The sequence below is a fragment of the Acyrthosiphon pisum genome, chromosome A3 (assembly GCF_005508785.2).
Source record: "Acyrthosiphon pisum isolate AL4f chromosome A3, pea_aphid_22Mar2018_4r6ur, whole genome shotgun sequence".
NCBI lineage: Eukaryota > Metazoa > Arthropoda > Insecta > Hemiptera > Aphididae > Acyrthosiphon > Acyrthosiphon pisum.
In genome coordinates, this window is record NC_042496.1 from 27,200,562 (window position 1) to 27,228,525 (window position 27,964).

General features: G+C 28.5%; 5 protein-coding genes across 6 annotated transcripts in view; 4 read left to right on the forward strand and 1 right to left on the reverse strand.

The window, feature by feature from the left end:
• LOC103307688 (protein HIRA) overlaps positions 1-503 on the forward strand; it is a 1,391-nt gene extending 888 nt beyond the window's left edge. The window contains exon 3 of the mRNA XM_008189037.3: positions 381-503. Coding sequence (XP_008187259.2) covers positions 381-503 — 123 coding nt within the window. The remainder of the gene's footprint in view (positions 1-380) is intronic.
• An 815-nt stretch (positions 504-1,318) lies between these two features.
• On the forward strand, positions 1,319-4,489 carry LOC100164761 (protein HIRA homolog). The gene is made up of 2 exons (XM_001947721.5): positions 1,319-1,795; positions 1,903-4,489. The coding sequence occupies exons 1-2, from the start codon at positions 1,601-1,603 to the stop codon at positions 4,399-4,401; spliced, it is 2,694 nt and encodes an 897-aa protein (XP_001947756.1). The 5' UTR covers positions 1,319-1,600; the 3' UTR covers positions 4,402-4,489.
• A 664-nt stretch (positions 4,490-5,153) lies between these two features.
• LOC103310517 (WASH complex subunit 1) lies at positions 5,154-7,032 on the reverse strand. The gene has a single exon (XM_008189036.3). The coding sequence runs from the start codon at positions 6,688-6,690 to the stop codon at positions 5,362-5,364; it is 1,329 nt and encodes a 442-aa protein (XP_008187258.1). The 5' UTR covers positions 6,691-7,032; the 3' UTR covers positions 5,154-5,361.
• Positions 7,033-7,178: 146 nt separating this feature from the next.
• LOC100168849 (nuclear pore complex protein Nup160) lies at positions 7,179-12,400 on the forward strand. The gene is made up of 2 exons (XM_001947615.5): positions 7,179-7,431; positions 8,793-12,400. Exon 2 carries the CDS (start codon positions 8,798-8,800, stop codon positions 12,398-12,400), a length of 3,603 nt encoding a protein of 1,200 aa, XP_001947650.2. The 5' UTR covers positions 7,179-7,431; positions 8,793-8,797.
• A 4,375-nt stretch (positions 12,401-16,775) lies between these two features.
• On the forward strand, positions 16,776-25,458 carry LOC100161312 (opsin, ultraviolet-sensitive). Of its 2 annotated transcripts, XM_001951578.5 has the most exons (8): positions 16,809-17,176; positions 17,514-17,711; positions 18,741-18,953; positions 19,841-19,971; positions 20,942-21,114; positions 21,843-22,003; positions 22,284-22,385; positions 25,079-25,458. In XM_001951578.5, the coding sequence occupies exons 1-8, from the start codon at positions 17,115-17,117 to the stop codon at positions 25,170-25,172; spliced, it is 1,134 nt and encodes a 377-aa protein (XP_001951613.2). In that variant the 5' UTR covers positions 16,809-17,114; the 3' UTR covers positions 25,173-25,458. The 2 variants fall into 2 exon arrangements, with proteins under 2 accessions (XP_029347004.1, XP_001951613.2); XM_029491144.1 differs by lacking the exon at positions 22,284-22,385 and having other exon boundaries at positions 16,776-17,176.
• Positions 25,459-27,964: the final 2,506 nt, after the last annotated feature.

Below are 27,964 nucleotides of genomic sequence, written 5' to 3' on the forward strand. Positions count from 1 at the left end.
TTGGCCGCATCAAAGGATGTTACGCACAAATGTTACAAGTGTGTACGCGGCTTAAGACTTAGGAGGAACCGCGGGCCGCTGCTGCAGCACGGAAGCACGGTTTAAGATGGAATCTATCGTGTGCAGCAGGCTGTTGTTCGTGCAATCGGGCTGTTCGCGTAGTGCGTACAATAATGTACATCCAGAATTGGCCGAATCTCGGTCCTGATCGCAGAATACAGATATATTATACTAAATACTAATATAGTATCATATTACTACCTATATGAGTATATAACTATATAGTATAATATTATACTACTATACTAGTATATATATATGGTAGTGTGGTGTCGATTTAAAATTACTATTCAAATTTAAATTACTCTCGGTTATGATAGGATATTAATATTCATGACAAAGTATACATGACCAATGATATATTTAGAAATGTTGTTATACGCAGATTTCGAAACTTACTTAAGCCTATGACTCCAAAACTAAGTTCGATCGCAAAATTCTGACTTCATCATCGTTTTCAGTATAGTTAACTACACATGTCTATAACAAATACAATTTTTAAAAAAAGGGTGTCCACTAAAGTAACAAAATACCTATATTTATATATTATAATATAATAACTGTAATGTAAGTCAACAACTTGTAAAATATTATAATATTTTTTTTTAAATCAAATTACATAAACTGACACAACTCAAAATTGTTTGACTTAAGTCGTATTTTATTTTTAAAACAAATTACATAAACCGACACAACTCAAAATTTTTTTTTTAATAATTATGTTTTTAAATTTACAGTTATATTAATAAAATGTAAAAAATAAATAAAAAAAGTTGGTATAATTTCGGTAACTATTGAACGATTGGTTAGTTTTTTATTTACATTATAAGTTACAAGCCAGTTTAAAAATCTCTCTACTGAAAAAATACAAGTTTTGACTTGTGTCATTATAGTCGCAGGGGTGCGATATGTATATTTATGCTGGGTTGCATAAACTGTTTATTGAATTGAATGGTCCACTAATAATTTAATGGACCAACCGTGGGCCACTAAATCTTGTTTAAGGGACTATTAGCCCCATGACAAAATATTTTGTCATGATTAGCCCATTACAGCTCATTAAATGTACTTTTATGAAACCCGGCATAAATATTTATATATATATTTTTTATTATAATTATATATAATATAATTATAAATACTGTTGTTTTATAATTTTTATGTCTTTGGGACATTCTCAGATAAGTACACGATTTAAGATATACCTAAATATATATCTTAAATCGTGGATAAGTATTCCGTGCTGTGGGCAGGATAAAACGGGTTTAGTGGTTGTAGTTACGAACAATACCGACGTGCATGATGTTCGTAACGTTGTGTTGACGGAAACGAATAACAAAAACATGAAATATAATTCCCGGTAAAAAAAAATAAAATATTAGAGTGCAAGAGGCGAGAGACGAAAGGATAATAAATAAAAAATCTTTTCGCTTTTTAACTGTCTTACAAGTTCCTAGTTACAATATGCCATTCAGATTGTTAACTATGAACGGATTTAGTGTGAAGAAAGAATTGTGAACAAGATCCGCCATCCTACGCGATGATTATTCTGAAACCGTCATGGATATCTCACAATGGTATGCCCATATTTTCGATCGACATTCATCCAGACGGTACTCGTCTGGCCACCGGTGGCCAAGGCCGGGACTCTGGACTAGTCATGCTATGGAACACAGCCGCAGTGCTGGACGAAAACAGCGAAAACGACGAGAACGTACCAAAAATGTTATGCCAGGTGAGTGGTTACTTTCTCGTATACAAGGGGGGGAGGAGGTTCAAAATGTTTTGAAGTCAGTAGTAAAATAAATTATTGGAAAATTGATTAAAGTTAAATTATTTTAGGTTGACAGCCATTTAGCAAGTGTCAATTGCGTTCGATGGAGTCACTCAGGCAAATTTTTGGCGTCTGGTGGGGACGATAAAATCATCATGGTGTGGACATTGAGCAAATATCCTAATAGTGGAAACATTGTATTCGGCACCAAAAATATTGTTAATATCGAAACGTGGAAATGTATGTTCACTTTACGTTCACACTCAGGTGATATTCTCGATCTTGCGTGGTCACCCCATGACTCATATTTGGCATCATGTTCAGTGGACAACACAATTATCATATGGGATGCTCAAAAATTTCCATCTATCCATAAAGTTCTTTCTGGACATACTGGTCTGGTAAAAGGAGTTTCTTGGGACCCAATCGGTAAATATATTTCTTCACAGTCAGACGATAGAACTTTAAGAATATGGAGAACATCTGATTGGAAAACAGATACTATTGTTACGACTCCCTTTAAGGACTGTGGTGGAAATACATCTGTTCTACGGCATAGCTGGTCTCCAGATGGTCAATATTTAGTATCGGCTCATGCCATGAACAACAATGGTCCTGTAGCTAAAGTTATTGAAAGAGATGGTTGGACATATGAGAAAGATTATGTAGGACATAGAAAAGCTGTAAATTGTGTGAGATTTAGCAATTCAATAATGGAGCGTAAAGTTGGTAAGAAGAGCCATCATATGTGTTTATGTGCTGTAGGCTCAAGGGATACTAATGTATCAGTATGGCAAACAGGATTAAAAAGACCAGTTGTAGTTCTTGAAAGTTTATTTCAAGGTCCTGTGTTAGATTTATCTTGGTCAACAAATGGATTAAACCTGTATGCTTGTTCATATGATGGAACCATAGCAATATTAATATTTGATCCAAAAGATATTGGAAAAGCACTTAGTAATCAAGATAAAAATATAATTTTTGAAAAAATGTATGGTATCTCACCTTTAGAACGACACAATAACAATTTACTTATAGAAAATCCAGCAATACTAAAAATGAATGGTATACAACAGTCAGAAGTCCAAGAGGTTGGCTCTAAAAAAGAAATCAAACAGCCTTCTCCAAATGTAATTAAACCTTTACCACCGATTTTGAAAAAACAAATTGAAACTCGCACATCTGATGGACGTAGACGTATTACACCCATTTTTATACCACCAACACCTGATAATGCGGAAGAAATTAATGTCTTACCGTTTTCATCATCTAGTGAGTGTAAAAGTCAAGTAGTTGTTGAAAGAGTAAATAATATTATTGAGCCTAATATAAGCAACAGTTGCAGTAACTTTAGTCAAGAATCTCAAAATCCAACAATTATTGATTCAACAATACCAAGAAGCACTCCTACATCTGTTTTACAAATATCTCCCACTAGAGGAGAATCTAAGAAAAGGCCAGAACCCGTAGCATTAATATCAAATCTATTTTCCACTAAAAAAATTAAATTTAATAATTTGGAAGAAAATGAAATTTCATCAGATGTCCGACCTAATTTTGGTCAAACTACAATGCAAAAAAGAAAATTCACCATTTCAAACTTATGCACTGATAGAGTTGTTGTAGAAAACGATAAATGTAAAACAATAAATGGGACTATTTCTAAAATGAAAGTCTATAGTAATAATTTAGTTGCTTGGGAAAGAGTATTTAGTTCAAGTGTAGTAAAATATTGTACTAATAAAACTTTATCATTAATAGTTGTGGCATTAAGTGATTGTACTATTCATGTGATAGGATCAAAAAATGGATCATTAATATGTCCTCCCTATGTATTATCGTCTTTAGTAACGTCTATTAGTTCCAATAATCACTACTTATTATGCATGACACAAAATTCTCTTTCTGTTTGGAACATATACAAACAAGAATGTGTCTTACATGAAGAAAAACTCAACACATTGGTTTGTTCAAATAAAAATAAGCCAGTAAATGTACAAAAATGTATGTTGACTGAAAATGGAACGTCAATCATCACATTAACTACTGGTAAATCATATATGTTTTCTATAAGTGCAAAGTGTTGGATGATGATTGGGGATAGTGGAGATAGTATATATTCAAATTCTTCTCAAAAAAATAAACACAATGGTTTAAATAAAACTAGTGGCAAATATCCACTGAGTGTCATGCAAGCATATTCTTCAAAGTATAAATCAAACTTAGATTTTAAAGATACTGAAGGGATAAGTGAATTGTGTTCAAAATCATTTTTGGAACAACAGATGTCGGCAGCTTTAGCTTTGGAGTCAGATAAAGAGTACAAATATTGGTTAATGGCTTACGTTTCCTTTTTAATTGAAAGAGAAGACAATGATCGATTAAGACATTTATGTCAGGATTTGTTGGGAGTTTCACATGGTTATTCAAGTCATAAAAAAGTTGAAACAATCATTGGTATGTCAAAACATGAACTTTTAAGAGAAGTATTAGGAATTATAGCTGGTTCGAGAAGCACTCAAAGATTATTTACCGAGTTTCATGACCAATTACAACAAATGTCTTAACTAAACGACTGATTAATTATTTTTTTTTGTAAAATTTAAATCATATACATATAAATGTTTTAGTTAGTTTAATTTAATATATAATAATATAAAAATTTAAATTAGATACCTAATATTATTATTATATTTCACAATTAAAAAAAAATAAAAATAGAATTTACTTATTTAAAAATGAATATCAGCAACTGTTAATTATAAATTTATTCTTTATATTGCACAGTATTTTTTAAAAATGCTGAAATCAATGTTTTATTTAAATTAATCATATAAACTTTCAAATTAGAAAAATTGTCTGTAAACTACAAGTTCCAAAACAAAAATAAATTTAAACCTCAAATTGATCTCTTCAGTTTAAAGAAATTATTAGGTACAAAAAGTTGACTACTTTGTTGTACATTTATTAGGTAGGTACATAATTTAATAATTTTAATTACTAAAAACCATATTTGTTTTTTGTCTATTATTGTATACTATTTAATGAAATAATAATTCTTGTTATATAAAAAAAAAAATTGTAAATTTCATATAACATTTTGTAATGTATGTAGTATAACCCTTCAATATTTTTGTATTTAAATTATAAACTTAAAATTATTTTAATTGTAATTAAAAATATGTTCATATTTAAATTTTAAACCTTAATAGTTTTATATTTCTAAATAATAACCTACTACCTAGCCAGTTTTTGAAACTGTAACATAATATAATATTTAATTTAAATTCGATATTCATAAATATTCAAAAAGAGAATGTTTGGTTTCAAATGTTTATTTGAATATCAATGTAACATATTAAATATATAGGTAGGACAATTTAACAACAATCAACTTCACAATTAGGTGAATAAACAATCAAATATACAATCAAATTAAAATAAATTTTTGTAAAGCAAACAAAGATAATTACAAAAAAATCATAAACTATAAAAAGTTTGAAATTCTTATTAAACCTATTGAGCAATCAATCATCCCAATCATCTTCTGTGTCGTCGTCACCATCTACTTCACTTTCAGATTCGAGATTTGGAGGTAACATTGTAGAAGCCATACGGTATATTACCCCTTCTAAACTGCTATCATTTTGTTTATTATCACCCGAAATCCCTTGCCTTCGCATCGCTAACTTTTTATGCAAATCTGCCATTAATCCATCTCCAGTAGGCATTGTTTCATTGTTTGTTTTCCTATCAACCACTGAGCGTAATTTAGCCTTTTGTAATCCTCCTGCATTTCTTATTTCGTCCATTAGAACACTGCGTGTATTAATGTTATCATTATACATTTTATTAACATTTTGATCCTTTTTAATAGAATTATCAATATCTTCAATATGATCAACTTTATTTTGAATGTTATATGCAACAGTTGACAATTCTTCAGGTTCAACTGGTTTTATGATTTCTTTATCAGTCTGTATCAAATTATCAGACACTATTTCTTTGTTTTTAATATCGTCTAACTCATCAAAACTTGGAAGATTCACTACACTGGATGGATTACAAACCATTGGTGTGCCAATATTTTCTTCTTCTTCATTTTTGAAACATAGTACATCACCTGCAATTCCTGGAAGATCGGGTAAATCAGCCGGCACATCAATAGAAGGAACTTCTTCGTATTCCGGCGTATAAGAATAATTAAACTGATTTTCGGTGTCGTTTAATGGTAATGTAAAAACTGGTTTGTTAATATTTTCAATTTTTTCGACTTGTTTATTCGTTTGTGTTATTTTAACTTTATAGGGGTTAGATAAAACATAATTTTTGTATAAATTTTCATTTGAATTAAATAATAATAAGGAATTTATGTAATTTATACCATCAGGTAATGTGCCAAGACCTTTCATTTGAATAATATTTTTATTTTTGGATAACTTTTTACTTTCATCATCAACATGGTAAAATTTAAGTTTATCATTTGGGTTATTGGACGCATATATTTGATGACTAACTTGGATATTGTCCGTGATATCAGATTTTATTTCAAAATCATAACTATATTCATAATCTTTTTGTAAATGTGTAGCAGGATATTTGGAACTGGAATAAACTTGAATCGATTTCTTGGTGTTTGATAATAATTGTACTTTATTAGCTATGTTGTTCAATTTATCACTCAGTTTAACTATTTCCAATTTTTGTGAGTTAATATTACCTCTTACATGTTCATATACACATTCAACAACTTTATCTAAATAATCTAAAGATTTGATTACTTGTAAAATAGTCTCTTCATATCCTAGATCATAAGGCAAAAGTGGTACATACGCCTCTTTATTAACTTTAACCATATTTATAAAAAAAAATAGTTAATTAATACATTAAAAATGTTTAACTAATAGAAAAATTGCAATTATATCACTATTATAATATGTAAAAGCACAAAAAGGGTTAAAATATAAACTAAATAATTTTATTTTGATAACTGTGAATCGTGAAGAACACTGAACTCATTACACATTAGAGTATTGGACAACTTAGAATTATAAAATTATAAAACAATTAATAGGTAGTAGAGATATTATTAGACTGAGCTACTATAAGTTTATAACATAGCCTACTGAAAAATGAAGAAAATATGAACAATAATTTTTTGTTAGCTTACGTAGATTTTAGCAAAATATATAATAGATAGTACCATGATAAAATAACATGTTCTTTTATCATGGATAGTACTATCTATTGTATTTGTTTTGAGTATTTACTATTTACCACGGTCTTAGAAGATATTCCAAGACCGTGGTATTTACCATAAAGATTAGAGATATCTCTAATCTTCATGCTCCCTGCTTGTGAATAAATTGTGGTTACCGCAAAGCGCAAGTTGTTGTATACAAATAAATTATTAACGACTAACGAGTACTTTGTATAATATTGTATATTAGTATTGCAGTAACGAGTAACGACTTAGTTGTTTGAGTGTTGAACTATTAAAGTAGCCACGACTCAAACGCGCTAGCAACTCTAAAGTCTTAAATTGTGCAATCTGTCATTCTGTTATAGTGATTCCTAACGTGTTATAAAAACGGTAGGTAAGTTGCTTACAATATTATAATTCTTTTAACTACTCGTTTATTAAACTGGGATTTAGGGTTAAAGTAGTATTCCATGGTTCTGATCATGGATATATTAATGTATATTTTCTGTCAGAGTCTTGTTGCTGTGATACTCATTCTGTCGTCCTTTCGTAACATGCGTCTTTATTTCATTAATAAAGATATTTGTTAATAATGTCAATAATTTAAAATCATAACAATATGATTGATCATTAATACTAATGATTGAGAAAATAATATTGATAGATTGATATAACTTTCAATGTTAGGGTTTGTGTTCAAATAAGATATATTATCTTTAGACTCAATTATTATTATTTCGGGCATAAATATTTTCATAGTTAAAATTATGTTGATTAAGTATCTAATAATTAGTTTTATTATATAAGTATTTGTATTTTTTAAATAAGTACCTAACAATTTTTTTTGAGATTATTTAAGACCATAAATAAAATCCAAACTTTTCATATATAAGTAAAGGACAGCTTATTATTTTTACCTATATAAAACTACCTATTTATACAATTATTTATTTATTTATTTATAAACTCAATAAGTCCAATACCTATACAATGTAATTTTTTTCCTAAATACAATAATTAAAATAATAGTTAACAATAATATTTACATATGGATACAATATTTTAAAAGTAATTTAATTGTTAAGTTTTACATAAAATATGTTAAGTAATGCGAGGATACCCAAATTTTTTGGAAAAGTGATTTAAAATAGGTTTTTTATTTCAGAAATTAGGTATGTTAATTTACTTTGAAGTTTATTTGGCTAATTAGAAATGCGTGATTGATGATATTATTTAGTAAAAACATAGAAAAGTTGTAAAGTTGTATAAGTTTGTATTTTAAAATGCATAAAAAATGTAAAAATGATCGTAACTCTTAAAAATTAAAATATAAATAAGAAACCGATGAGATTCACTAGATTATAATATTCTTACTTTTAAATTTGATAGTAGGTCAATTCAATCTAATATTAAACATAATAGAGTAAAATGGATTATTCAGAGAGGACAATTTTCTATATTATACATTTGTATGACAGACAATGCATGTTTATCCTTTTAATAATTATTTTTACCAGAATTTTTAATTTTTAGAAAACAATAAGGAGTATTTCTTAGGATACTTCTAAAAAATAAAATAATATTTTATTTGTATATAATATTAACTATTTACCTACTAATTGCTATTATTTTTCTATGATTTTTTTTTTCCTAAAAACATGATGATAAATATTAATTAAGCTTAGTATATAATTACTATTTATGATATTTTAGTTTTTATTTTCCAACTAATATTACTTGTATTATTTTGTTTAGAAAATATGGATATTGATAATCCATACATGGATACCATCTACAGACAAGTAGTTACTGAACATTTTCAATCAAATGAATGGAGAGAAATTTTGATTAATCCTGAAGGTGCTTCAACAACATTGCGTGATGAAAGTACACTACCTCGATCAGGTGGACACTGTTTCAAAGATATTCCTAACCGTTTTATATTTTGGCGTGTTTTGTATGATAAACTTGAATTAGTTGAACATAGCTTAGATATGAATCTTACAGAAAACCAGGTACGTATACATTTTCGTGATTCACCTGTATTGGAAAGTGGAATCTCTGTATACGAGACATCAGAATCTGTTGTTTTATTAGTGCCAACAGCATGTAGTTGTCACCGATTGACATTTCCAAGACCAAATCGTCAGGAAAATGATAATGAAAACGATAATGTACTATTGGATTCTTCGATTTTTTCAAATTTTAATATACCATCTATTGATGATCCAGCAACATTTTATTCCTATAACGCAGAACTTAGTCATCCATATTCAGCTGCTTCTTGTTTAGATCAAAAACATGATGCTATATTTATAATAGCTCTACAAAACAATGTCATGCTTTATATACGTATGGAGTATATTTCTGGACTACCCACATTAAAAGAAATTTGTCAAGAATCTGCTGTACCCCGAATGCTTTCTAATATAACCAAAGTTTTTTCTACACATATTGAGAACCCAGTTATTAATAGTTTAGCTGTACACCCATTTCAACAAGATATATATGTATATTCTCTTGATGATACATGTGAATTAAAAGTTTGGTCAATTGATAAATCTGTTTATATTAATATAATGGATATGAAAAAAATGTATGCGGCTTCAACAGAGAACGGTTCAAGACCACATATTATTCACAAATGTTTCGATGATCAACTTTTACTTACTATTTACCTTAGTTTATCAGAAAGTTCAACATTTGTGGTCCTTGAACCATGTACTGACCATGGTATGTTTAAACTTCAGCAAAAGTTTTATGTACGTTCACCTGTTAACAGTAGACTAGTTGATATGTCATTGTATGGTAATGAAATTTGGTGCATATGGAGAACTGGAAAAGACACTGCTTGTGTTAAATCTGTCAATATCAGGAATGGCGTATGGAAAAACTGTTCTTTGGATACTACTGCTTTTGAACAACCTACCCAATATTCGTCTAACTCAAAACAAACTTATTTAGATAAAATATTTTCATCTTCTACTTATTTTACAGATGATGATTTGAAAAATGCTATTGCTGTTTATGATACATCTGATGGGTTTGAATTTGTGACTGATTACCGTACCAAGATAAGTAATGCAATTGATACAAAAGTTGCTCAGGAAATGGATAAATATGACTCTTCAGATATTGAATCACAAATGCAACTTATTGAACAGTGCAGTGCTAGTTTTTATAAAAGTTGTTTAGATTACCGTCGTAAAAGATTAGCTCCTCTTGGACTTATTTGGTTGGGCTCACCATCGTTTTTACTAGTTGTTGTAACAAACTCGAGTTTTTGCTTTTTACGGCCATCAGATAAAGTTGAAAATCAGATACTTTCATTTAAAAATCCTGATAATGAAAATAAATTAAATAGTTTACTCAATGTGTTGATGTTAGAACCAACAAATAAATTTAATTTGTTTTCAGGCATAAATATATCCCAAAATAGCTTTTTGGAATTGGTTAGAAAGTCTTATATGTTTAACAGTAATGATCCAATAATATCATTATTTTTAAATGGATGTAATGTTCTTGATACTGCTCGTATATTAATTAAGATGCTGCATGCTGAACCAGATACAGATGAGGATATGCAAGATACACAACATTCAAGGTGTTTCAGAAGTAGATTAGGCACCAGTGTTGTTTCTCACAGCTTCCATCAAATAGTGGTGACACGTTTTGACCTATGTTGTAGATTATTTACATTTATGGAGTTGAATTCTAAGAGTTATGGACAAACTAAAGAGTATGTTGTTGATGCTTGTAATCTTGCTTATAGCTATTGGATCCAGGCTTTATTTTCACATGATATAAAGTTATGTGAAAAAATGATCTCTTCTAATGCATTGTTAGCCAAAGAACCATTTATGGATTATATTAATGGGTTGTTAAATTACACTTGGCCACTTATTGACGCTTCTATTCTTGTAGAATTCTTATTACAAGAGAGACAATACAGTTTCATACAACAAATTGCACAATTATTAGATTATAATAAATGGGAAGAAACATTAATTATTTCATATATGTTGAATAATGATCCAGATAAAGCACTTAAGATACTTAAAAGTGATATTAAAAAAAATACAGACAATTTTCTTAAAGCTATCACTCTTTTTGAAAAATATAATTTCTATGATCATGCAGTAAAACTTGGAAATTATGTATTAAGAATATGTAAACATGCTGGGGATAAAAACATGATATCAATGTTCCATTCTAACATTTTTCTTAATAATTTAAAATTGAAAGAATACAAAAGTGCATACAATAATATTTTATGTTTAGAGGATCAAGATCGAAAATTGAATTGCTTGCATACCTTTGTCTTAACATTATTAGAAAATGATGAAAAAGAGAAACTATTGAGTTTTAATTTTTATGGTTTACAAAGCTCAGTAGAAGACATAGTACTAAAAAAAGCACGATCTCTGTCAAATGTAGATGCAAATCCATTTTACATGTTTTTATGTTCAATTCATGATAAATATGCAAAGTACAAAAAACTATCCATGACATTTTATGAATTATATTTACGAGCTGATACATGTGTAGCCCAAGAACAATATTTAAGACTATCACTCTTATACTTAGAACTTTTAAGTCCTAATGATGCTTGGTTTGTAACAGTTTCATTACCTTTTCTCTCAGAGACTGATGATATTCACAGTGGATTAATAGAAATTGACCATCTTAAAAAATTATGTTGGTTAGCTCGAGCTCGTCAGGAAATTGAAGAATCTACAACCAATATGGACGTACAAAGCGTGACATCTGTTTTGTTAATGAAACATAAGTATAAAGATGTGATGCGCTTGTCTAAAATGTGGAATTTATCACTTTATCAGCCATTGAGAGAGTTAGTAAAAACATGTTTGTCTCTCACAGATTCTGAACAATGTGATAAAGCATGGATTTGGTTAGCAGACAATGGAGTCAATGGTGGTGGAATTGATATTGGGAAAATAGCTTGGAATTTTTTGGAGACCTTGGTAGTTAAGTATGAAGAAAAGGGAAGAACATTGATACATTATCATGTAGCTGATGAGCTACTTAGACATAAATCATTTTTACCTAGTTGGATTGTCAAAACATTCAAAGAAAGAAATGTTGGTGAACTATTACAATTATACTTAAGTTATGGAGAATTGATTAATTGTGCAGATTTAATATTAGAACTTTTTGAACAAGAAATTAGTAGTGGTGATACTGTACAAATATTTGGTAACACAATACCTGTAGATATTATAGAATGTGTGATTGTAAATTTAAAACATAATAAATTACAGGTTGGTGATGAGGTTCTTAATAAATATAAAATATTTTATAATACAATTGTAGCACAAGAAAATGCAAAGACTATAAAATAAATAATAAGTGTTTTAATTAAAAAGTAATAAGTTGTATATTTTTTACAAGTAAAGTTACTTAATATTTTTTTGGATTAAGTACAATACAAATTTATTTTTAAACCATGTACGAACTATTAATATAAAATATATAAATTGTAAAACAGTTTTAAATAAAATAAAAGTTTTTTATTTGTTTAATGCATTGTGTTTATCTATTCATACACATTTAGAAGAATGTAAAAGAAGTCAGCTGCTTTCATAAAATAATTATGTTTGCTGTTTAGTTTTCAGTTGTGATGATCACAATAATGATTGATGTATAGTTAAATTATCATATCCAATGTGGCAATATGTATTTATTTTATTTTTATGATTAATACCTACACCTTACTCATAAATAATATTGTATTATTGTCATTTTTATTAATCCTATTATACATAACTGTTATCTATCTAAGAATCTCGTTGTTAAGCTTAAGGATAATAATTTTAAAATCCTTGTACTATATTTTAAATCTGTTGATTCTATATCCTTTATAATTAATGTTGCATTATTTTGTCTGATTACAATGATAGCTTGTAGTTGAGAACTACTTATACTTTATAGTATATTATATTATAAGTTATAACAAATTTATATTTTAAAAAACATTAATAGTAATCTAATCAATTAAAAACACATGAATATTTTTAATACTTAAAAAAAAAAATAGTATCTTTGAGGATTGTCTCAATTTAATATCATCGCTTCTAAACTTGCACAGCTGTACAAATAATAATTTGGCTAAATATTAATTTAGTTTATTTAAATTTAAAAATACATTATTTGGTAGGTATACTCTGTTCAGCGAGAGACCACGCTGCGCACCAATGAAAACTGGTTCCCCCACGCAACACCCTGCCATTGGGGAACCGGTTTTGATAGCCTGGTGACGCGGAGGGATGCGCAGAATTAGCGTGCTCTCTCGCTGAACAGAGTAAAGGTAGGTATGCATGACTTTATCAAAGTAAATTTTTTAAAACTTGTACATTATTAGTTCTTATAGAAGTGTGCTAATATAAAATAATTTCTGGTATTAACAACTTAAATGACTTAAATTAATATTGCTATAATTTTACTTCAGTAGAAATCTTCTGCATTCAGTACGGTCACTGCCACAAACCTTTTCCCATTTAAATTTCAATAATAATAACATGGGTACCTAAATACTAACATTTTATCCTTATAAACAATAGACAAGTTTTTGATTCTTTATTCATGCATACAAAGTAGGTCTAGTGTGTATTTTCTTTAAAATCATGTATTGCTAATGGCTTCTATTTACATTATTTTTTGATATATGATTATGTGAAGCCATACTGCAATTACAATCCTATAAAATTGTATTCAATTTTATATAAAAAAAAGAAGCCTTTGAAATATTTTAATCATTTTAATTCATTGGATTTATACAATCAATTACAATATGTGCTCTGTTCTTAATCATTAAGTTCTATTTACAAACCAAACATATCATAATTACTCGCAACATATTATTATTGTAAATTAAGAGCCTTGAAAGGCACATGCATTTGTATTTATTATTTCTTACAAATCAAATATAAGTAGGTAGTTGGTAATAATTAATATACCCATTAATCTTTAAATTAATTGATATTACTAGGTAGGTGGTACCTATTAAAAAGTCTTATGGAATAATTTAACGAGTATAGGTAATAATAATATAGATATAGATATTTACTAACATGGATTCGAGTAAAATGTTTTGTAATTGTAATATTCATTAATATGAATTCAGATAACAATTTATTATCCAAAACAGTAGCTTCAAATTTGGATTTCCTATTTCACACATGAATAAAAATGTTCATTGATACCTAGGTACCTACAAAATTTACGTAATTCCAGTTGACAAAGACTAAGATAACATTAGATATATGTAATATGTTTGATATTATTATATATGTAACAAACTACTCTTGAAATCTATTGTAAAAATTACTAGAATATGAAAAAAATATACATAGACACATAGTACAGTCTTACAGAGCGTGTAAGTAGAAGTACTCATCTCATTTTTTTCTTCATCTACCTATGCAATTATTTGAAATCTAATATCTGGATTTTTACATTTACTTGAGCACCATATTTTCAAATTCTTGACATTTTTTTGTACTATTTAAGGAATATCCTGTGGAGATACAAACTAGACCTCCCTATTATAGGTACCTACTGTAAATGATTTAGATAATAATTTTTCTGAAAGTGTTGGCATATCAAGATCAAAGTTTGAATAAATATTTTTTTAGATATGTATTTAACTTTATGTTCTAAGGATAATAAGTCCATGATCATAGGTGTGTAAAATTAGGGGGCTATGGTGATTTGAATTTTTAGTAATTACCTAATATTAATTAGGTAATCAAAATTAAATTGTTAGTGGAATTAAAAAAAAAGTAAATGTAAATCCACAATAGTTTTTATGAGCGTGTTAAGTTAAAATTTTGATAAAACTCGTCAAAATCACGAACATTTGTAATTTATTTTTCAGTTAGAAATTCATAAAAAAAATTATATTTTGACAGCTTACATTTGAAAAATTTAAAAGACGTTTTTTCATAAGCTGTTAAAATAGCAGTTCAAAAATATTAAAAATTCATTGGACGCATGATTTTTTTTGACAAACTGTCTTCGCCATAGGCGCAAATAGATAAATTATTTTGGGGGGACTAAAATCCCTCCAATAATATTTTCTAAAAATAATATATGCTCAGTACTAATTACCAATTTTTGAACTGGGGAGACTTGGCAGAAATGTGGAGGGACTAAGTCCCCCCAAGCCCCCACCTATTTGCGCCTATGGTCTTCGCTCAGAATTATTTTTCGTTTACAACTATGACTTTATAATATATTCTTTGAATTAAACTTTAACACATTCATTATTTTGGTGAACCACCAATCACTGTGGGTGACTCACTTGCCACCTATAATTGTATAGGCGTATAGCAGAGCTGTATACACTTGCCCAGCTTTTTTCATTATCAGTACCTACCTATAAGAAAACTTTTATAATACTTACACAAATAGAAAAAATTCGAAATCTCAAAATGTTTATAAATGGCAGAAAGAGAGCCAAAATATTTTGAAAATTATAGGTATTGTGTCTAGAAATTGCTATTCTAAATATTTGGTGAAAAATTCAAGTCACTAGTTATTCATTTTTGAATTAGGTAGGTACAACAAAGAAAACAAAAACTAGTTTTGCGTCAAAATTCAAGTTTTCTATAAATTTTTTGTTATTTTAAAAATCTAAGTAAGTAGGTACTAGACATTGTTTATTTTGACCCCTCCCCCCCTCCCTAGGAAAAGTACTAATTAGATCCAATTTCCTACTAGAAATCATCACCAAAGATGAAGATCTAAGTATTTTTTTGAATATTCATATACGATTACGATATACCTATAGTATTAAAGTGTAGGTAAATAAGCATAACAAATAAAATATATAAAAAATGATCAGTTATCATTGTAAAACTAGTACATTCATTGCATCGTTCAAAAACTAAATTAGTAAACAATATAATATATACTTAACTATGTACTGTTTTGTAATGATTTAAAATTGTATAAAATTCATTTTTTAAATAGGTCATTTCTTTTGAGATAACTAATGTTAATTAATCAGGGCTTGAAATCGATATTTGATACCGATTTTGAAACAGTTTGAAAACAGTTAAAAACCAAAATCGATACCGAAACCGAAAACAAAATCGAAAAAAATCAATACCGGTATTCAAAACCAAAATCAAAATCGGAAAAAATAAATACCGATATCCGAAATCGAAATTGAAATATATTTACGGTTTCAAGCCCTGGTTAAAATAATCACCCTGTATAATTTCTAGTTTAGACCTTCACTATTAGGTACCTATATGTGCTACCTACATTTAGACATGGACACAATATGTCAACACATAGGTAGGCCATCTACATTCGCCATCTTTATTTATTTATAGGTGCATATAGATAGGTGCAAAACTACAAATAAAACAGTTTGCAGATTGATACATAAAAATCGAAAGTCTACAAACGGTTTTACTTGTAGGTGTTAGTATATTTAACACATGTGGGAGAAGCATTGTGAAAAAAATATAAAGTACCTACCTAGTTTAATAATAAGTGATTAAGAGTATAATGTATACGATGTACCTCCGTATTATAAGTATTTAAAAATGAAACCATTCACAAAAAAAAAAAATTAACCTGTGCAGAGTATTAAATTCAAATTTAACTTATATATTGGTAAATCGTAGGTACGTTCTAATAATATAATAAACTCATATTATAGCTAGGTACCTATACATAGTCTCTACTCGTATTCGTTTTATGCGATTTTAACGTATCATGTCATTACTGAACTAACTACCTGAAAAAAAAACTATAGATATTATAACCTAATAAGTAAAAAAAATATATCAGTCGGGGATTAATCATTTGATAGGCTACGACGACTACGTTTAATCCGCGCCACCCCTGCAATCCACGGCATATTATGTACCCTATTCTATATACCTCCCCACAGCCCTTACGTACATCTATATAAATATAAACTACGGGTGGCTTAAAAAATACCGTCTGTTCCGGACGTGTACAGTTAATAGTACCTAGGTAGTGTTTTAGTTGTCCGGACTCCGGATCGCGTACACAGCCAGTCCACATATATCCGTCACAATGTCACCAACTCTAATAATGGACTTCAATCGTACCGTATCAAGACCTCTGGCACAATTGGGGTAGGCCATAATATAATCGAGAAAAAAAATAAAACTTGAATTCGAGTGTACCTATATTATGTCGAGGAAATTGTTTAATCAGCTCGGGAAATGTACGCCATTTCCCGATAGATATATAATATATTATCACTGTTTCCTGTTTTATATAATTCAACTTTAATTTTTCAAACGGAAATATAATATAATATACATTATTCATAATATAGTAGGTACCTACATGGAAAATGTCTAAAATTCTCCATTATCTTCTCTTCGGCGTTTCCGTCGACGTTTTAATATGCACAGTAAAAATAAAATACCTATATATACATCGTAATTGTTTTTATACGAATTCTAGCTTGATGGAAAACGAAGTAGGAGAAACTCACTTGTTGGGTTGGAACCTTCAAGCCGAAGATCTCATCCACATCCCAGAACATTGGTTAAAATACCAAGAACCCAGTTCGTTGCAACATTACTATTTAGCATTTATGTACACAATTTTTATGTTTGTCGCATTATTTGGTAATGGTTTGGTCATATGGGTATTCTGTGTGTAAGTATACTTACCTTTGTTATTATATATTTATATAAATACCATTTCTACATAGCAGGTTTACATCATGAATATCAATATAGGTAGGTATTCAATATAATATGGGTATTATAGCTCATTATATTATCATTGAGTTACCTACCTATATTATACCTAATGACCATAATAATTAGTAGATAGGTACCTATCTACATATTATTTCGATAGTACGGATTCTTGTAATACACTTTTGACTATTAACATTACCTATTATTTAAATGTTATAAACATTTTAATAGAATTCGTTAAATACATTTTGATGAAGAATAAGAGAATTGATTTTAGAACAATATTATTAGGTAAGTACTAAAAGTTATACCGAGCATGGTTATATACACTCTAGGACCAGTATACTTTTTATATTGTAGTACTTATACCTAGGTATGGAACGAGGAACCAATAAACTGGTTGGTTAGACCTTTTTAATGTTGATTATGGACTTCAGTTTTTCTCCATGATATCAATTATTAATAAAATCTCGATTATACGGTAATACCCCGCTTTCCCCTAACAATATTTCCTATAACTTTTATGGAATTTCTAAAAAATAATGAAATTACCTTTATTTTTCCAAAAAAATAGTTGCGCAACAGATCATTTTATTATTTGTATACATATTTCGATACAATCAGGTTCCATATCAATCATAATATAGGTATCTGAATTTGTTGTTATAAAGAATAAATCAAAATTGATTTTTGATTATTGAATACCTAGGTACTTAATTTTTTTATTATGTATCTTTTCAATTATATTGAGAATTCGGTATCAGACATCTCTACATCAGTACCTTACCTACCTATAGGTACAAAAAGTTTTTTTTTTATTAAGAAAGTAAATAATTACAATTCGTATAAAATTAAATATATGAAATATACGGCTTGGATGAAGGGTATGTCCATACTTTATTGACACAATGACACTATATGTAGGACGTAGGTACATCACAGGTACAAAAACATAAAGTTATAATTGAATAATTTATTTCAGAGCAAAACCATTACGAACGCCATCCAATATATTCGTAATTAATTTGGCATTGTGCGATTTTGTGATGATGGCAAAAGCACCAATTTTCATATTAGGTTCTATAAATCGTGGTTATCAGGGCCATTTCCTTTGCCAGCTATTTGGCACGGCAGGAGCTTTCAGCGGCATCGGGGCGAGTGCTACGAATGCCGCAATTGCATACGACAGATTTAGGTACAATAAGTAATAACAACCTGATTTCTTCTAAATTCATCCCGGACCATTTTAAAATATTTCCTTACCTGTCCTATTATTCTACTCAGCAGTCGTATTTTATGTATACATGTTAATATTGTTACCTATTGAGTATATACCTATATTGTTATGTATGAAGGCTCTGTCAAACAGAAATCGTTATTTCCACGTAGCATGATTTTGTAATTTGTTACAACCCGACGTTATTCACGCGGGTGAAAGCCCCACGCCGCACCGACGAACCACTTACCGCTTTAACGCGCGTTATAACGCGTTCTGCTTGACAGAGCATTTATTATTATTGGTATAGGTAAGGATCTAACTAGGCACCAAGACGTCTTAAACCATTTAGGTACACTTCGTCTTCAATATTTATATACGATATACCTATTATTTATTATCATCTATTACCATTTGACATTTACCTATAATTAGTGTTCACTATTAGCATACCTATACTAGTACCTATACTATAAACTTATAGTGTAGCCTTGTAGGTAAATACTAATTAGTTACTATATATTTGTTCCTAATTTTATCTAAGCTATTGTACTGAATTATATAATATATTAATTATTACGTTTCAACTTTTTAATTTCATCCAAGTTAAATTTTGGATTTTTTTAAATTTATTGGTAGGCGTTAAGTGAGTCAACTTTTATCATACTGATTACAATATGTTAGCCCTTACATATAGGTAGGACTACTATAATATAGTTAGTAGGTACTGCTGGTACATACAGGTATTTTTTTGCAGTAGCTAGGTATTTTAGAATAAAAATATAGACTTAGTAGGAATTTATGTTTTTGTTAGTATAAACGTTTAGTTTGAAAATATGTTTACAATGTAACACTTTATTTTTTAGTACAATAGCAAAACCATTCGATGGGCGTATGACTTACGGTAGAGCATTTTTTTTAATCATATGTATTTGGACTTATACTTTGCCATGGGGCCTTTTACCTTTAACTGAAAAGTGGAATCGCTATGTACCAGGTAAGTCATATTATTCCTTAAAATAATATGTACGTATATATTAGGTATATATTTTATTAGATTTGTATTATTTTGTTTAAAAAAAGATTAAAGTAAAAATTAAAATTGACTATTTTAAGAAAAATACCATAATATTTACAGAATACCTATTTTAACATTTTAATTTTACTCGTTGCAAACATAATAAATAAAAGATAAAAAAAATATTATTAGCTTTAAACTTTAAACTATTACTATTTAAAGTATGGAAGCCATTGTTTTATGATAGTATATAATATAATATAGGTTAGCTAGGTAGGTACATAATATTTAAAAGTACAGGTAGCTAGGTAGGTATTGTAGACTATAATCAATTTAAAAAAAATATATGTATATTTTAACAACAAAATAACAAATGTAAATTTAAATCGTGCGTACTTCAAATACGTTTAATATGTATCTAGGCAATAGGTACTGTCATATAGGATTATTTTACGAATTTATTATCTACGAACAATATAATTTATATTATATAAGAATAAACGTTACAATCATATGAAGTAATTCGAAAATATAGCACAAGTCAAATAAAAAAATTGTAAATTGTTCTATATCAATCGATATCCATAAATCGCTACTATTTTCATAGGTATTTATTTTTTTAATATTATAATGAAATAAGTAATAAATACATTTTTTTTTATGGTTTTCTATAAAAATATTATATTTTTCCAAAAAACCATAATTTCATGAAATGACAAAAAAAAGCTATGGGGGTGGGGGGTCTGAGTTCTGACCACCTCATCATTCTTTGTATACACCCCGCAGTCTACGATATTAGCCACTAGGTATGATAATAAAATCTGAATGCGATAGACTTTATAGATTAATATTGTACTAGGTACTTCTTCTATATGTTTGTTTAGAAATTAGGTAAATTTATTTAAGTCGTTAAAATTAACTATTATCAAGACTGTATTGTTTATTTCAGAGGGGTATTTGACAAGTTGTACATTTGACTATTTAAGTCCAACAGACGAAACTAGAGCTTTCGTTGGAATTATGTTTGTTATTTGTTATGTAATACCGGTCTCATTGGTCATATTTTTCTACTCGCAAATCGTTAGCCATGTCTTCAATCATGAAAAAGCACTTCGTGAACAGGTAGATTATATTTTTGTGGTAGTTGAGTTTTTTTAATACAAATTAACTAGGTACCTATTTAACAAAATTAATAATGATTAATGATAAATATTTGTTATTTAGTACTAAATAATAAAAGTACCTATATATTAAGTTATAGGTTATAGGTACCTAACCTATACATATTTATTTTTTATTCATACGGTAATTACTAATTAATAAATTTCCTATTCGTTGTAGATCGTATATTCAGTGGCGTGGTGAGTGATATTCTTATTATGGGACAAAATATTATATTTTACTCTTTTATTATATTAAATATATATTTTAATCTATCATCTATGACATATAAATATATTATAATAATATAATGACATTATAGACTAAACATATTTAGTAGGTCGGTACCTGCTAATAACTATATATTGTATAAAAATTATTACTTATCTATTATTGTTATTATTATGTAACCACTCAGTGGCACTCAACCTTAAATTGTTTTTCTTGAATCTCCGGACAAGTGCCCATTATTTATACTTTAAATTCACCACGCAATATTTTCTACTGTTTATTTAATTTATTGTTATATAATGATCATACCATGCGTTTTGGTAATATTACCTATAAAGCACTGACATTCCACTCAGCATTATCTCATAAGTTATACATAGATGCCTATTGAAAACCTAACCTACATGACAACTAGAATATATTTCATTTTAAATACATACATTAATCTCGAAATTTAGGCTAAAAAAATGAACGTAGAATCGTTGCGAAGTAATCAAGATGCAAACGCTCAATCGGCGGAAGTAAGGATTGCAAAAGCAGCTATCACAATTTGTTGCCTATTTATAGCTTCTTGGACACCATACGCCGTGGTCGCCATGATTGGTGCTTTTGGAGATCGGTATGGTTTTTAAAACTTGATAATCTTTAAATATTTCCTGTTTATTAAATTTCTAGGTAACTTAATAATGAAGTTTTAAATATAAACTTGTGCTTACCATTTGTTATATATATCAGTGGCGTACCTATCCAGTTTTTTTTGGCGGTCGGGGTGGGGGGAGGGGAGAATTACAACTCCTAGATATGCCACTGTAATGTATGTGATCATCAAATCGCATAATATTATTTAATTTACTATAATACCTATTAATCACTAATCGGTGTCATATTTATGCTTCAAGATCATTGCTGACACCCGGTATCACAATGATACCAGCGATATTTTGCAAGACTGTGGCTTGTTTCGATCCTTATGTGTATGCAATAAGTCATCCAAGATACAGGTGAACTTATGATTATTATCTATTGACTATTAGTGAAATAAATTATAAATTTTAATTATTATGACCACTAGTATTTTCTATAGGTACCTTAATACTTAAATAGTTAGAAAAATACATAACTAAAGTAAATGTTTCGATATAGCTTAGTGTATAATTAAATAATTAATAGTGAGTACCTAGTTTTATGTATAAATAATTACATTTTTTTTTATTATAATAATTCAGTTAAGTGCCTTAGTATAGTAGTATACTAAAAATATTATTTTATTAAATCATAAAATCGCTACACTTATTTTGAATTTAACCTTTTATTTTAATTAAACATTTAAGCGTAATACAATATTTTAACAATCCAACATCATTGTTTCTATGACATTTATAAGTTATACTGAATCTAACTCCCGCACGTAATTAATCAAGAATTTTGTTATTACTTAACCTGCAGGTCCATCATGTTGTGTTTCTAAATTTGTTATTGAGTTTGCAATCTGTACCTACCTAAATCCAATTCCATATTACGTACCTTTTAATTTCTTGTTTAGGGACTTAAACAGAACCTACTATTGTATATTATTTGAATCTAATTTTTGATTCAACCGAAATATTGCTAATAATAAAATATTAACATTTTACGGCGAACACTTTTTAACAGGAAACTGCTGCCTTCTCCCTAAATAAAAAAAATCAAATTCAAACAATTATTGTATACAAATATATCATATAGGTACCTCATTATATTATACCTGCAGGTAGCCTCCCCACTACCCAACTAGGTAAAATTAATTCTAAACAGGTACGTTTGCAATTAATACTTGGCAAATTAATTGAAAATAATTATAAATTACCTTTTAAAATTTGTAAATCGTGTACAATGCCACAAATTAATTTCTATACGGTTGGGAGCCTTCCACTTAGTTCTACCCGTTCGAACCAACGTCTAACATTATTTAGTAGCTACACCAATTGCAAATAATTTAAAATTAAACACAATTAGACAAATTTTTAACAATCTCAAGCAACATAACGTTATTAAATGTTTTATAATAATTAGTATGATGCACAATGTTCCAAATTATTTATTATTATATCGCTTGAATAAAACAACATTGATAATAAATTACAAATATAAACGATTTATAGAATTAATGACAATTTTTCATGGCTGTTATCATTTTTGAATGTGTCCAGCAAAATCTAAGTCAGTTTTGTGTTCTGAACCTTTTCTTGACATTTTAGCACGTTTTTATAGGTTTATAAGTATTTATAAGGGTTCAAGTATATGGATTTGAAATGTTGTCCGAATTTGATCTTACCAAAATCGTCAAAAAATTTTTCAAAATTAAAACTTTGATTTGCAAATTCTAAAAAGTGGTTTGCAGCTTTTAGAAATTGACATGCCAAGTACGTACGTATGTCCGTAATAATCGGAACGGATCAGCCAAAGTTATAGGTTTTTTGATGTTGACCCATAAAAATACTAATTAATTTTCAGCTGTTTGGGTTTGCAGAAATTATAGTGTGCATCTTAAGCTCACTTCTAGGTTATTTGCGTTTCATGGTGGTAATTCTTTAACCATCTATTATGCTGCCTGGCTGAGGTACACAGGGGCGTCCTTGTGGGGGGGCGAAGGGGGCGACCGCCCCCCCGTGAGTTGGATAGAGTATAGAATTACATACATAGTGATTATTGGTTAATTTTATAGTTTATATTATTTAAGTAAAATATTTTTTTTTTGTTCATCTTGTTATCAATTATCATGTTATCATGTTATCTTGTTATGATGTGTGATTCGTAGGTGCTGTAGCTGCTACAACCGTGGTTAATCAATAAAATTAATTTGTATACTATAATGACTATGGTGATTTGTTTTTAATAATGTAACATTTCAGTGACAAGATAATAGACCGCTTTGCTTAGAATAAAAGATGTTTATGATACATCATAACACTCAGTATCTGAATCCCATGTAAATTAATAATATTTTTACTATTTCGCCCCCCCCCATAGCCAAAGTCTGGAGACGCCCCTGGAGGTACACTGCGTGGAAACGAATTACCTTAGTAACCCATTAGACCAAAGATTACCATAATAATACTCAAATCTAGTCGTAAAATACCCAACAGACCTGTGATTTATTAATTTATTTATCCAAAAAAATGCAAAATAAAAATTAGTTATATAGATTCGTATGTTATTGAAATATATTTTAAAGTACGAAACTATATCGTCTATGATGTTCTAAAAAAAGATTCAAAAGTCATCAACATTCGTACACTACTTATAATTCATTAATATTACCAAACTACCTAAGTCTATATGTGCGGGGAAGCTATCAATTGAGTTCATGGTTCCACATCAAAAGACACGACACAATAATGCATGAAGGCTCTATAATGTCTAAAATAGTTATGTATAGGTAAATAGTAAATACGCTTTTTTACCTAGGTACTTAATATACTTATTAGGTTTAGGTACCTATATATAATTTAAATCGTAAAATTAGGAAATTTAGAAAGGTAATGTCATTGCGTCTATGATGAATCATGACCATCCACTTTGTCGTCCTTAACACAAATTATGTAGGTAGCAGGTAAATTACATACCTAAACATTAATTTTTTGAGTATGGAAGTATATTTAATCGATCATACCTTATTCTATTCAATTACATTAATAAAATTATTTTTATTTAGATTGGAATTATCAAAACGTGTTCCTTGTCTTGGAATCAGTGAAAAGCCACCACCAACAGCATCCGAGACCCAATCTACAACTACAGCTGCTTAATACCTACCAAATATTATAAATAGGTTTATAATTACGAATTTATGACAACTCAATAATAGATAAATAACTGAACGTGTGTCTTGTAAAATACAACCATTATCTATATATTTCATTTAACTGTCTACTCCAAAGAATATACATTTTCTATTTATTTAAAATTGATATGTAACTTTTAATTGACCTACTTTAGATTGATTGCAAAATAAAAACGTAAGAAATAATTTTAAGTGTACCTGTTCCATATCAAATGTGTAAACTCTAAATAAAATAAATTTATAGTTGTCAAGTGAATAATGAAACAGGTTAGATACTACCATTGATAGAATAATTATGTGCGGCTAAGGTAATAAAACTTGATTTCGAAAATTAGGAAATAACATTATATATTATATTTATATATAAATTTCACATTTAGCCAAACAGAATTAATTTGATGAACATGATTCAAACATATTTTATATTATTATAGTATTATACCTACAGGTTATACTTATTTTATAATGTATTATGATATAAAACTAATGTTTTATTTATAGGTACCTATTCGGCTATTCCAATTAATTGTCAGTTAATAGATTTCTAATCTCATTATTCTCTGTTTTTTCTATTCACTAAATTACTAAAAGTAATTTTCATTTAGAAATAAAACACGATACACAAAAATTGTTTCGGAATAATAATTTAATAAACAAATAGGTACCTAGTTAAGGTACCTATTTATATGGTGTTATGTTGATGAACAATTCAATTAAAAAAAAAAATAGAGAATTTGCTTTGCTGTACTCATATAGTAAGTAGGTGTCAATTACTCAAGTGTACCCTATAATAATGTATTAAATTTGAATTTTGAATTTAACGGTATATCATTATTCATTACATACGAAAAACTATTCTGAGTGACTGATCGAGTCTATGTCTATCAGTCTATATATTTCTTACTATATTGACTTTAACGAAAAATTTAATATGTATTTAAATTGTTACTAGTAATTTATTTTTGACATTAATATATCTTATGTCTGAGTTTAAAAAAAAAATTGTGCAAAGGAAAAATTGCAAAGTTTTTTGGTGGCCTGCAATAAGACATATCAATGATCTTAATATGTTTTCCCAAAACCAGACATTTTTTTTTTCAAATAATATTTAGGTATAAATACATAATATGGAGTACCTATTTAATCTGCCTTTTTTTAAAAAAAAAAAAACATTTCTTATTCTAACTAATTATTTCTCCATCCAATAACGATTGGTTGGTTTTGTGTTAATGGTTTTTAGTTAATTTTCTATTATTGTATACGTTTTCGAATATTTAAATATAATAATGATACTATTTGTATTTGTAATATGGTTGGGTGAAATTTGCAAAAACAAATCGCATGTATTATAAATTATAATATTATTTAATCAAATATTACTAGATGTTATTAATTTATAACTCAAGTTATTGTGAATTTACAAAACTAATTTTTTAAATTACATGAATTGTTACTTTTGAGGGACCCAATTTATTTATAATTATAAAAATCAGCTAATAAAATTATAAAAATCGAAAATGTATTGTGGCCTAAAAATAGCCAAAAGGATTCAAAACTTTTTATCATGTTCAGTAAATTATAGTATAAACAATTGATGACAATTTAAGTATATACGGTTATTCGTTTTTGAGTTCCACCAAAAAAACAATATCAATTTTATCAAAAACTGGTTTTGCCTAAAAATTTCCATTTTCCATTAAATGTCCCGTCCCAGTTTTTTAAATTTTCTACAATTCTATAAAATTTGAAAATAAAATTTTATATTTTAGTTGCCACCTCAATTATTAGACTTTTCCACTAATCTGCTACCCGATAGGTACTATTTAGGGGGGAGGTTGATAAGGTGTATTGTATCGAAAAAAATGACTACGGGAATAACTCTCAAGCTTTGTAAAATTGTCGGATATTGATGACTATTTTTTTATCTAAAAGAAGACTTCCTACAGCCCGCATCGATTTCTGATTTGTATTTTATTTCAAATAATTGTATTAAAAAATTTGTAAAAAAAAGCTTTTTATCTTGTATTTTTTTTGGATATATTATAAAGTTTGAGAATAAAATATCCAACCTTTTCGCAGACGACTTTAATTTCTGGTGTAAAAGCCCTAATCTCAAAACAGTACAACACTTCTTACAAGATACATCAAACAACATCGCAAAATGGTCAACACTGACCGGTTTCAAAATCTCTAGCCTAAAATCTCAATGTATTATATTCTCCAACAAAAGAGGTCAAAAGCACATCAACATCCAGTTAAATGACAACTTCATCCCGAACGTAAACACAATTAAAATACTCGGAGTATATTTCGACAAAAAAATCAACTGGTTACAACATCTAAAACATCTCAAAATATCATTGACAAGAAGTCTCAACATCATGAAAATGATAAGTCACACCACATGGGGAGGGGACGAAGATACGCTCATAAAAGTCCACAGACATCTCATCAGAGCAAAAATTGACTACGGTGCAACAATCTACCAATCAGCCAAACCCCACCACAAAAAAATAATAGATACTTCTATAAACACCAGCTTAAGACTAGCTATTGGAGCGTTCCGATCTAGTCCCATTGAAAGCATTCGAAACTTAGCTCTCGAACCCCCATCTGAGCTTAGACACAAAGAAAAATCACTACTCTACGCTGCTAGCATCACAAGAAACTCTGATAATCCAGTAAACAAATACATTTCAGAAATTACCGAGTACGCTAAAGACCATGGTATAGAGTTCAATGCGATGACGAAAGTTC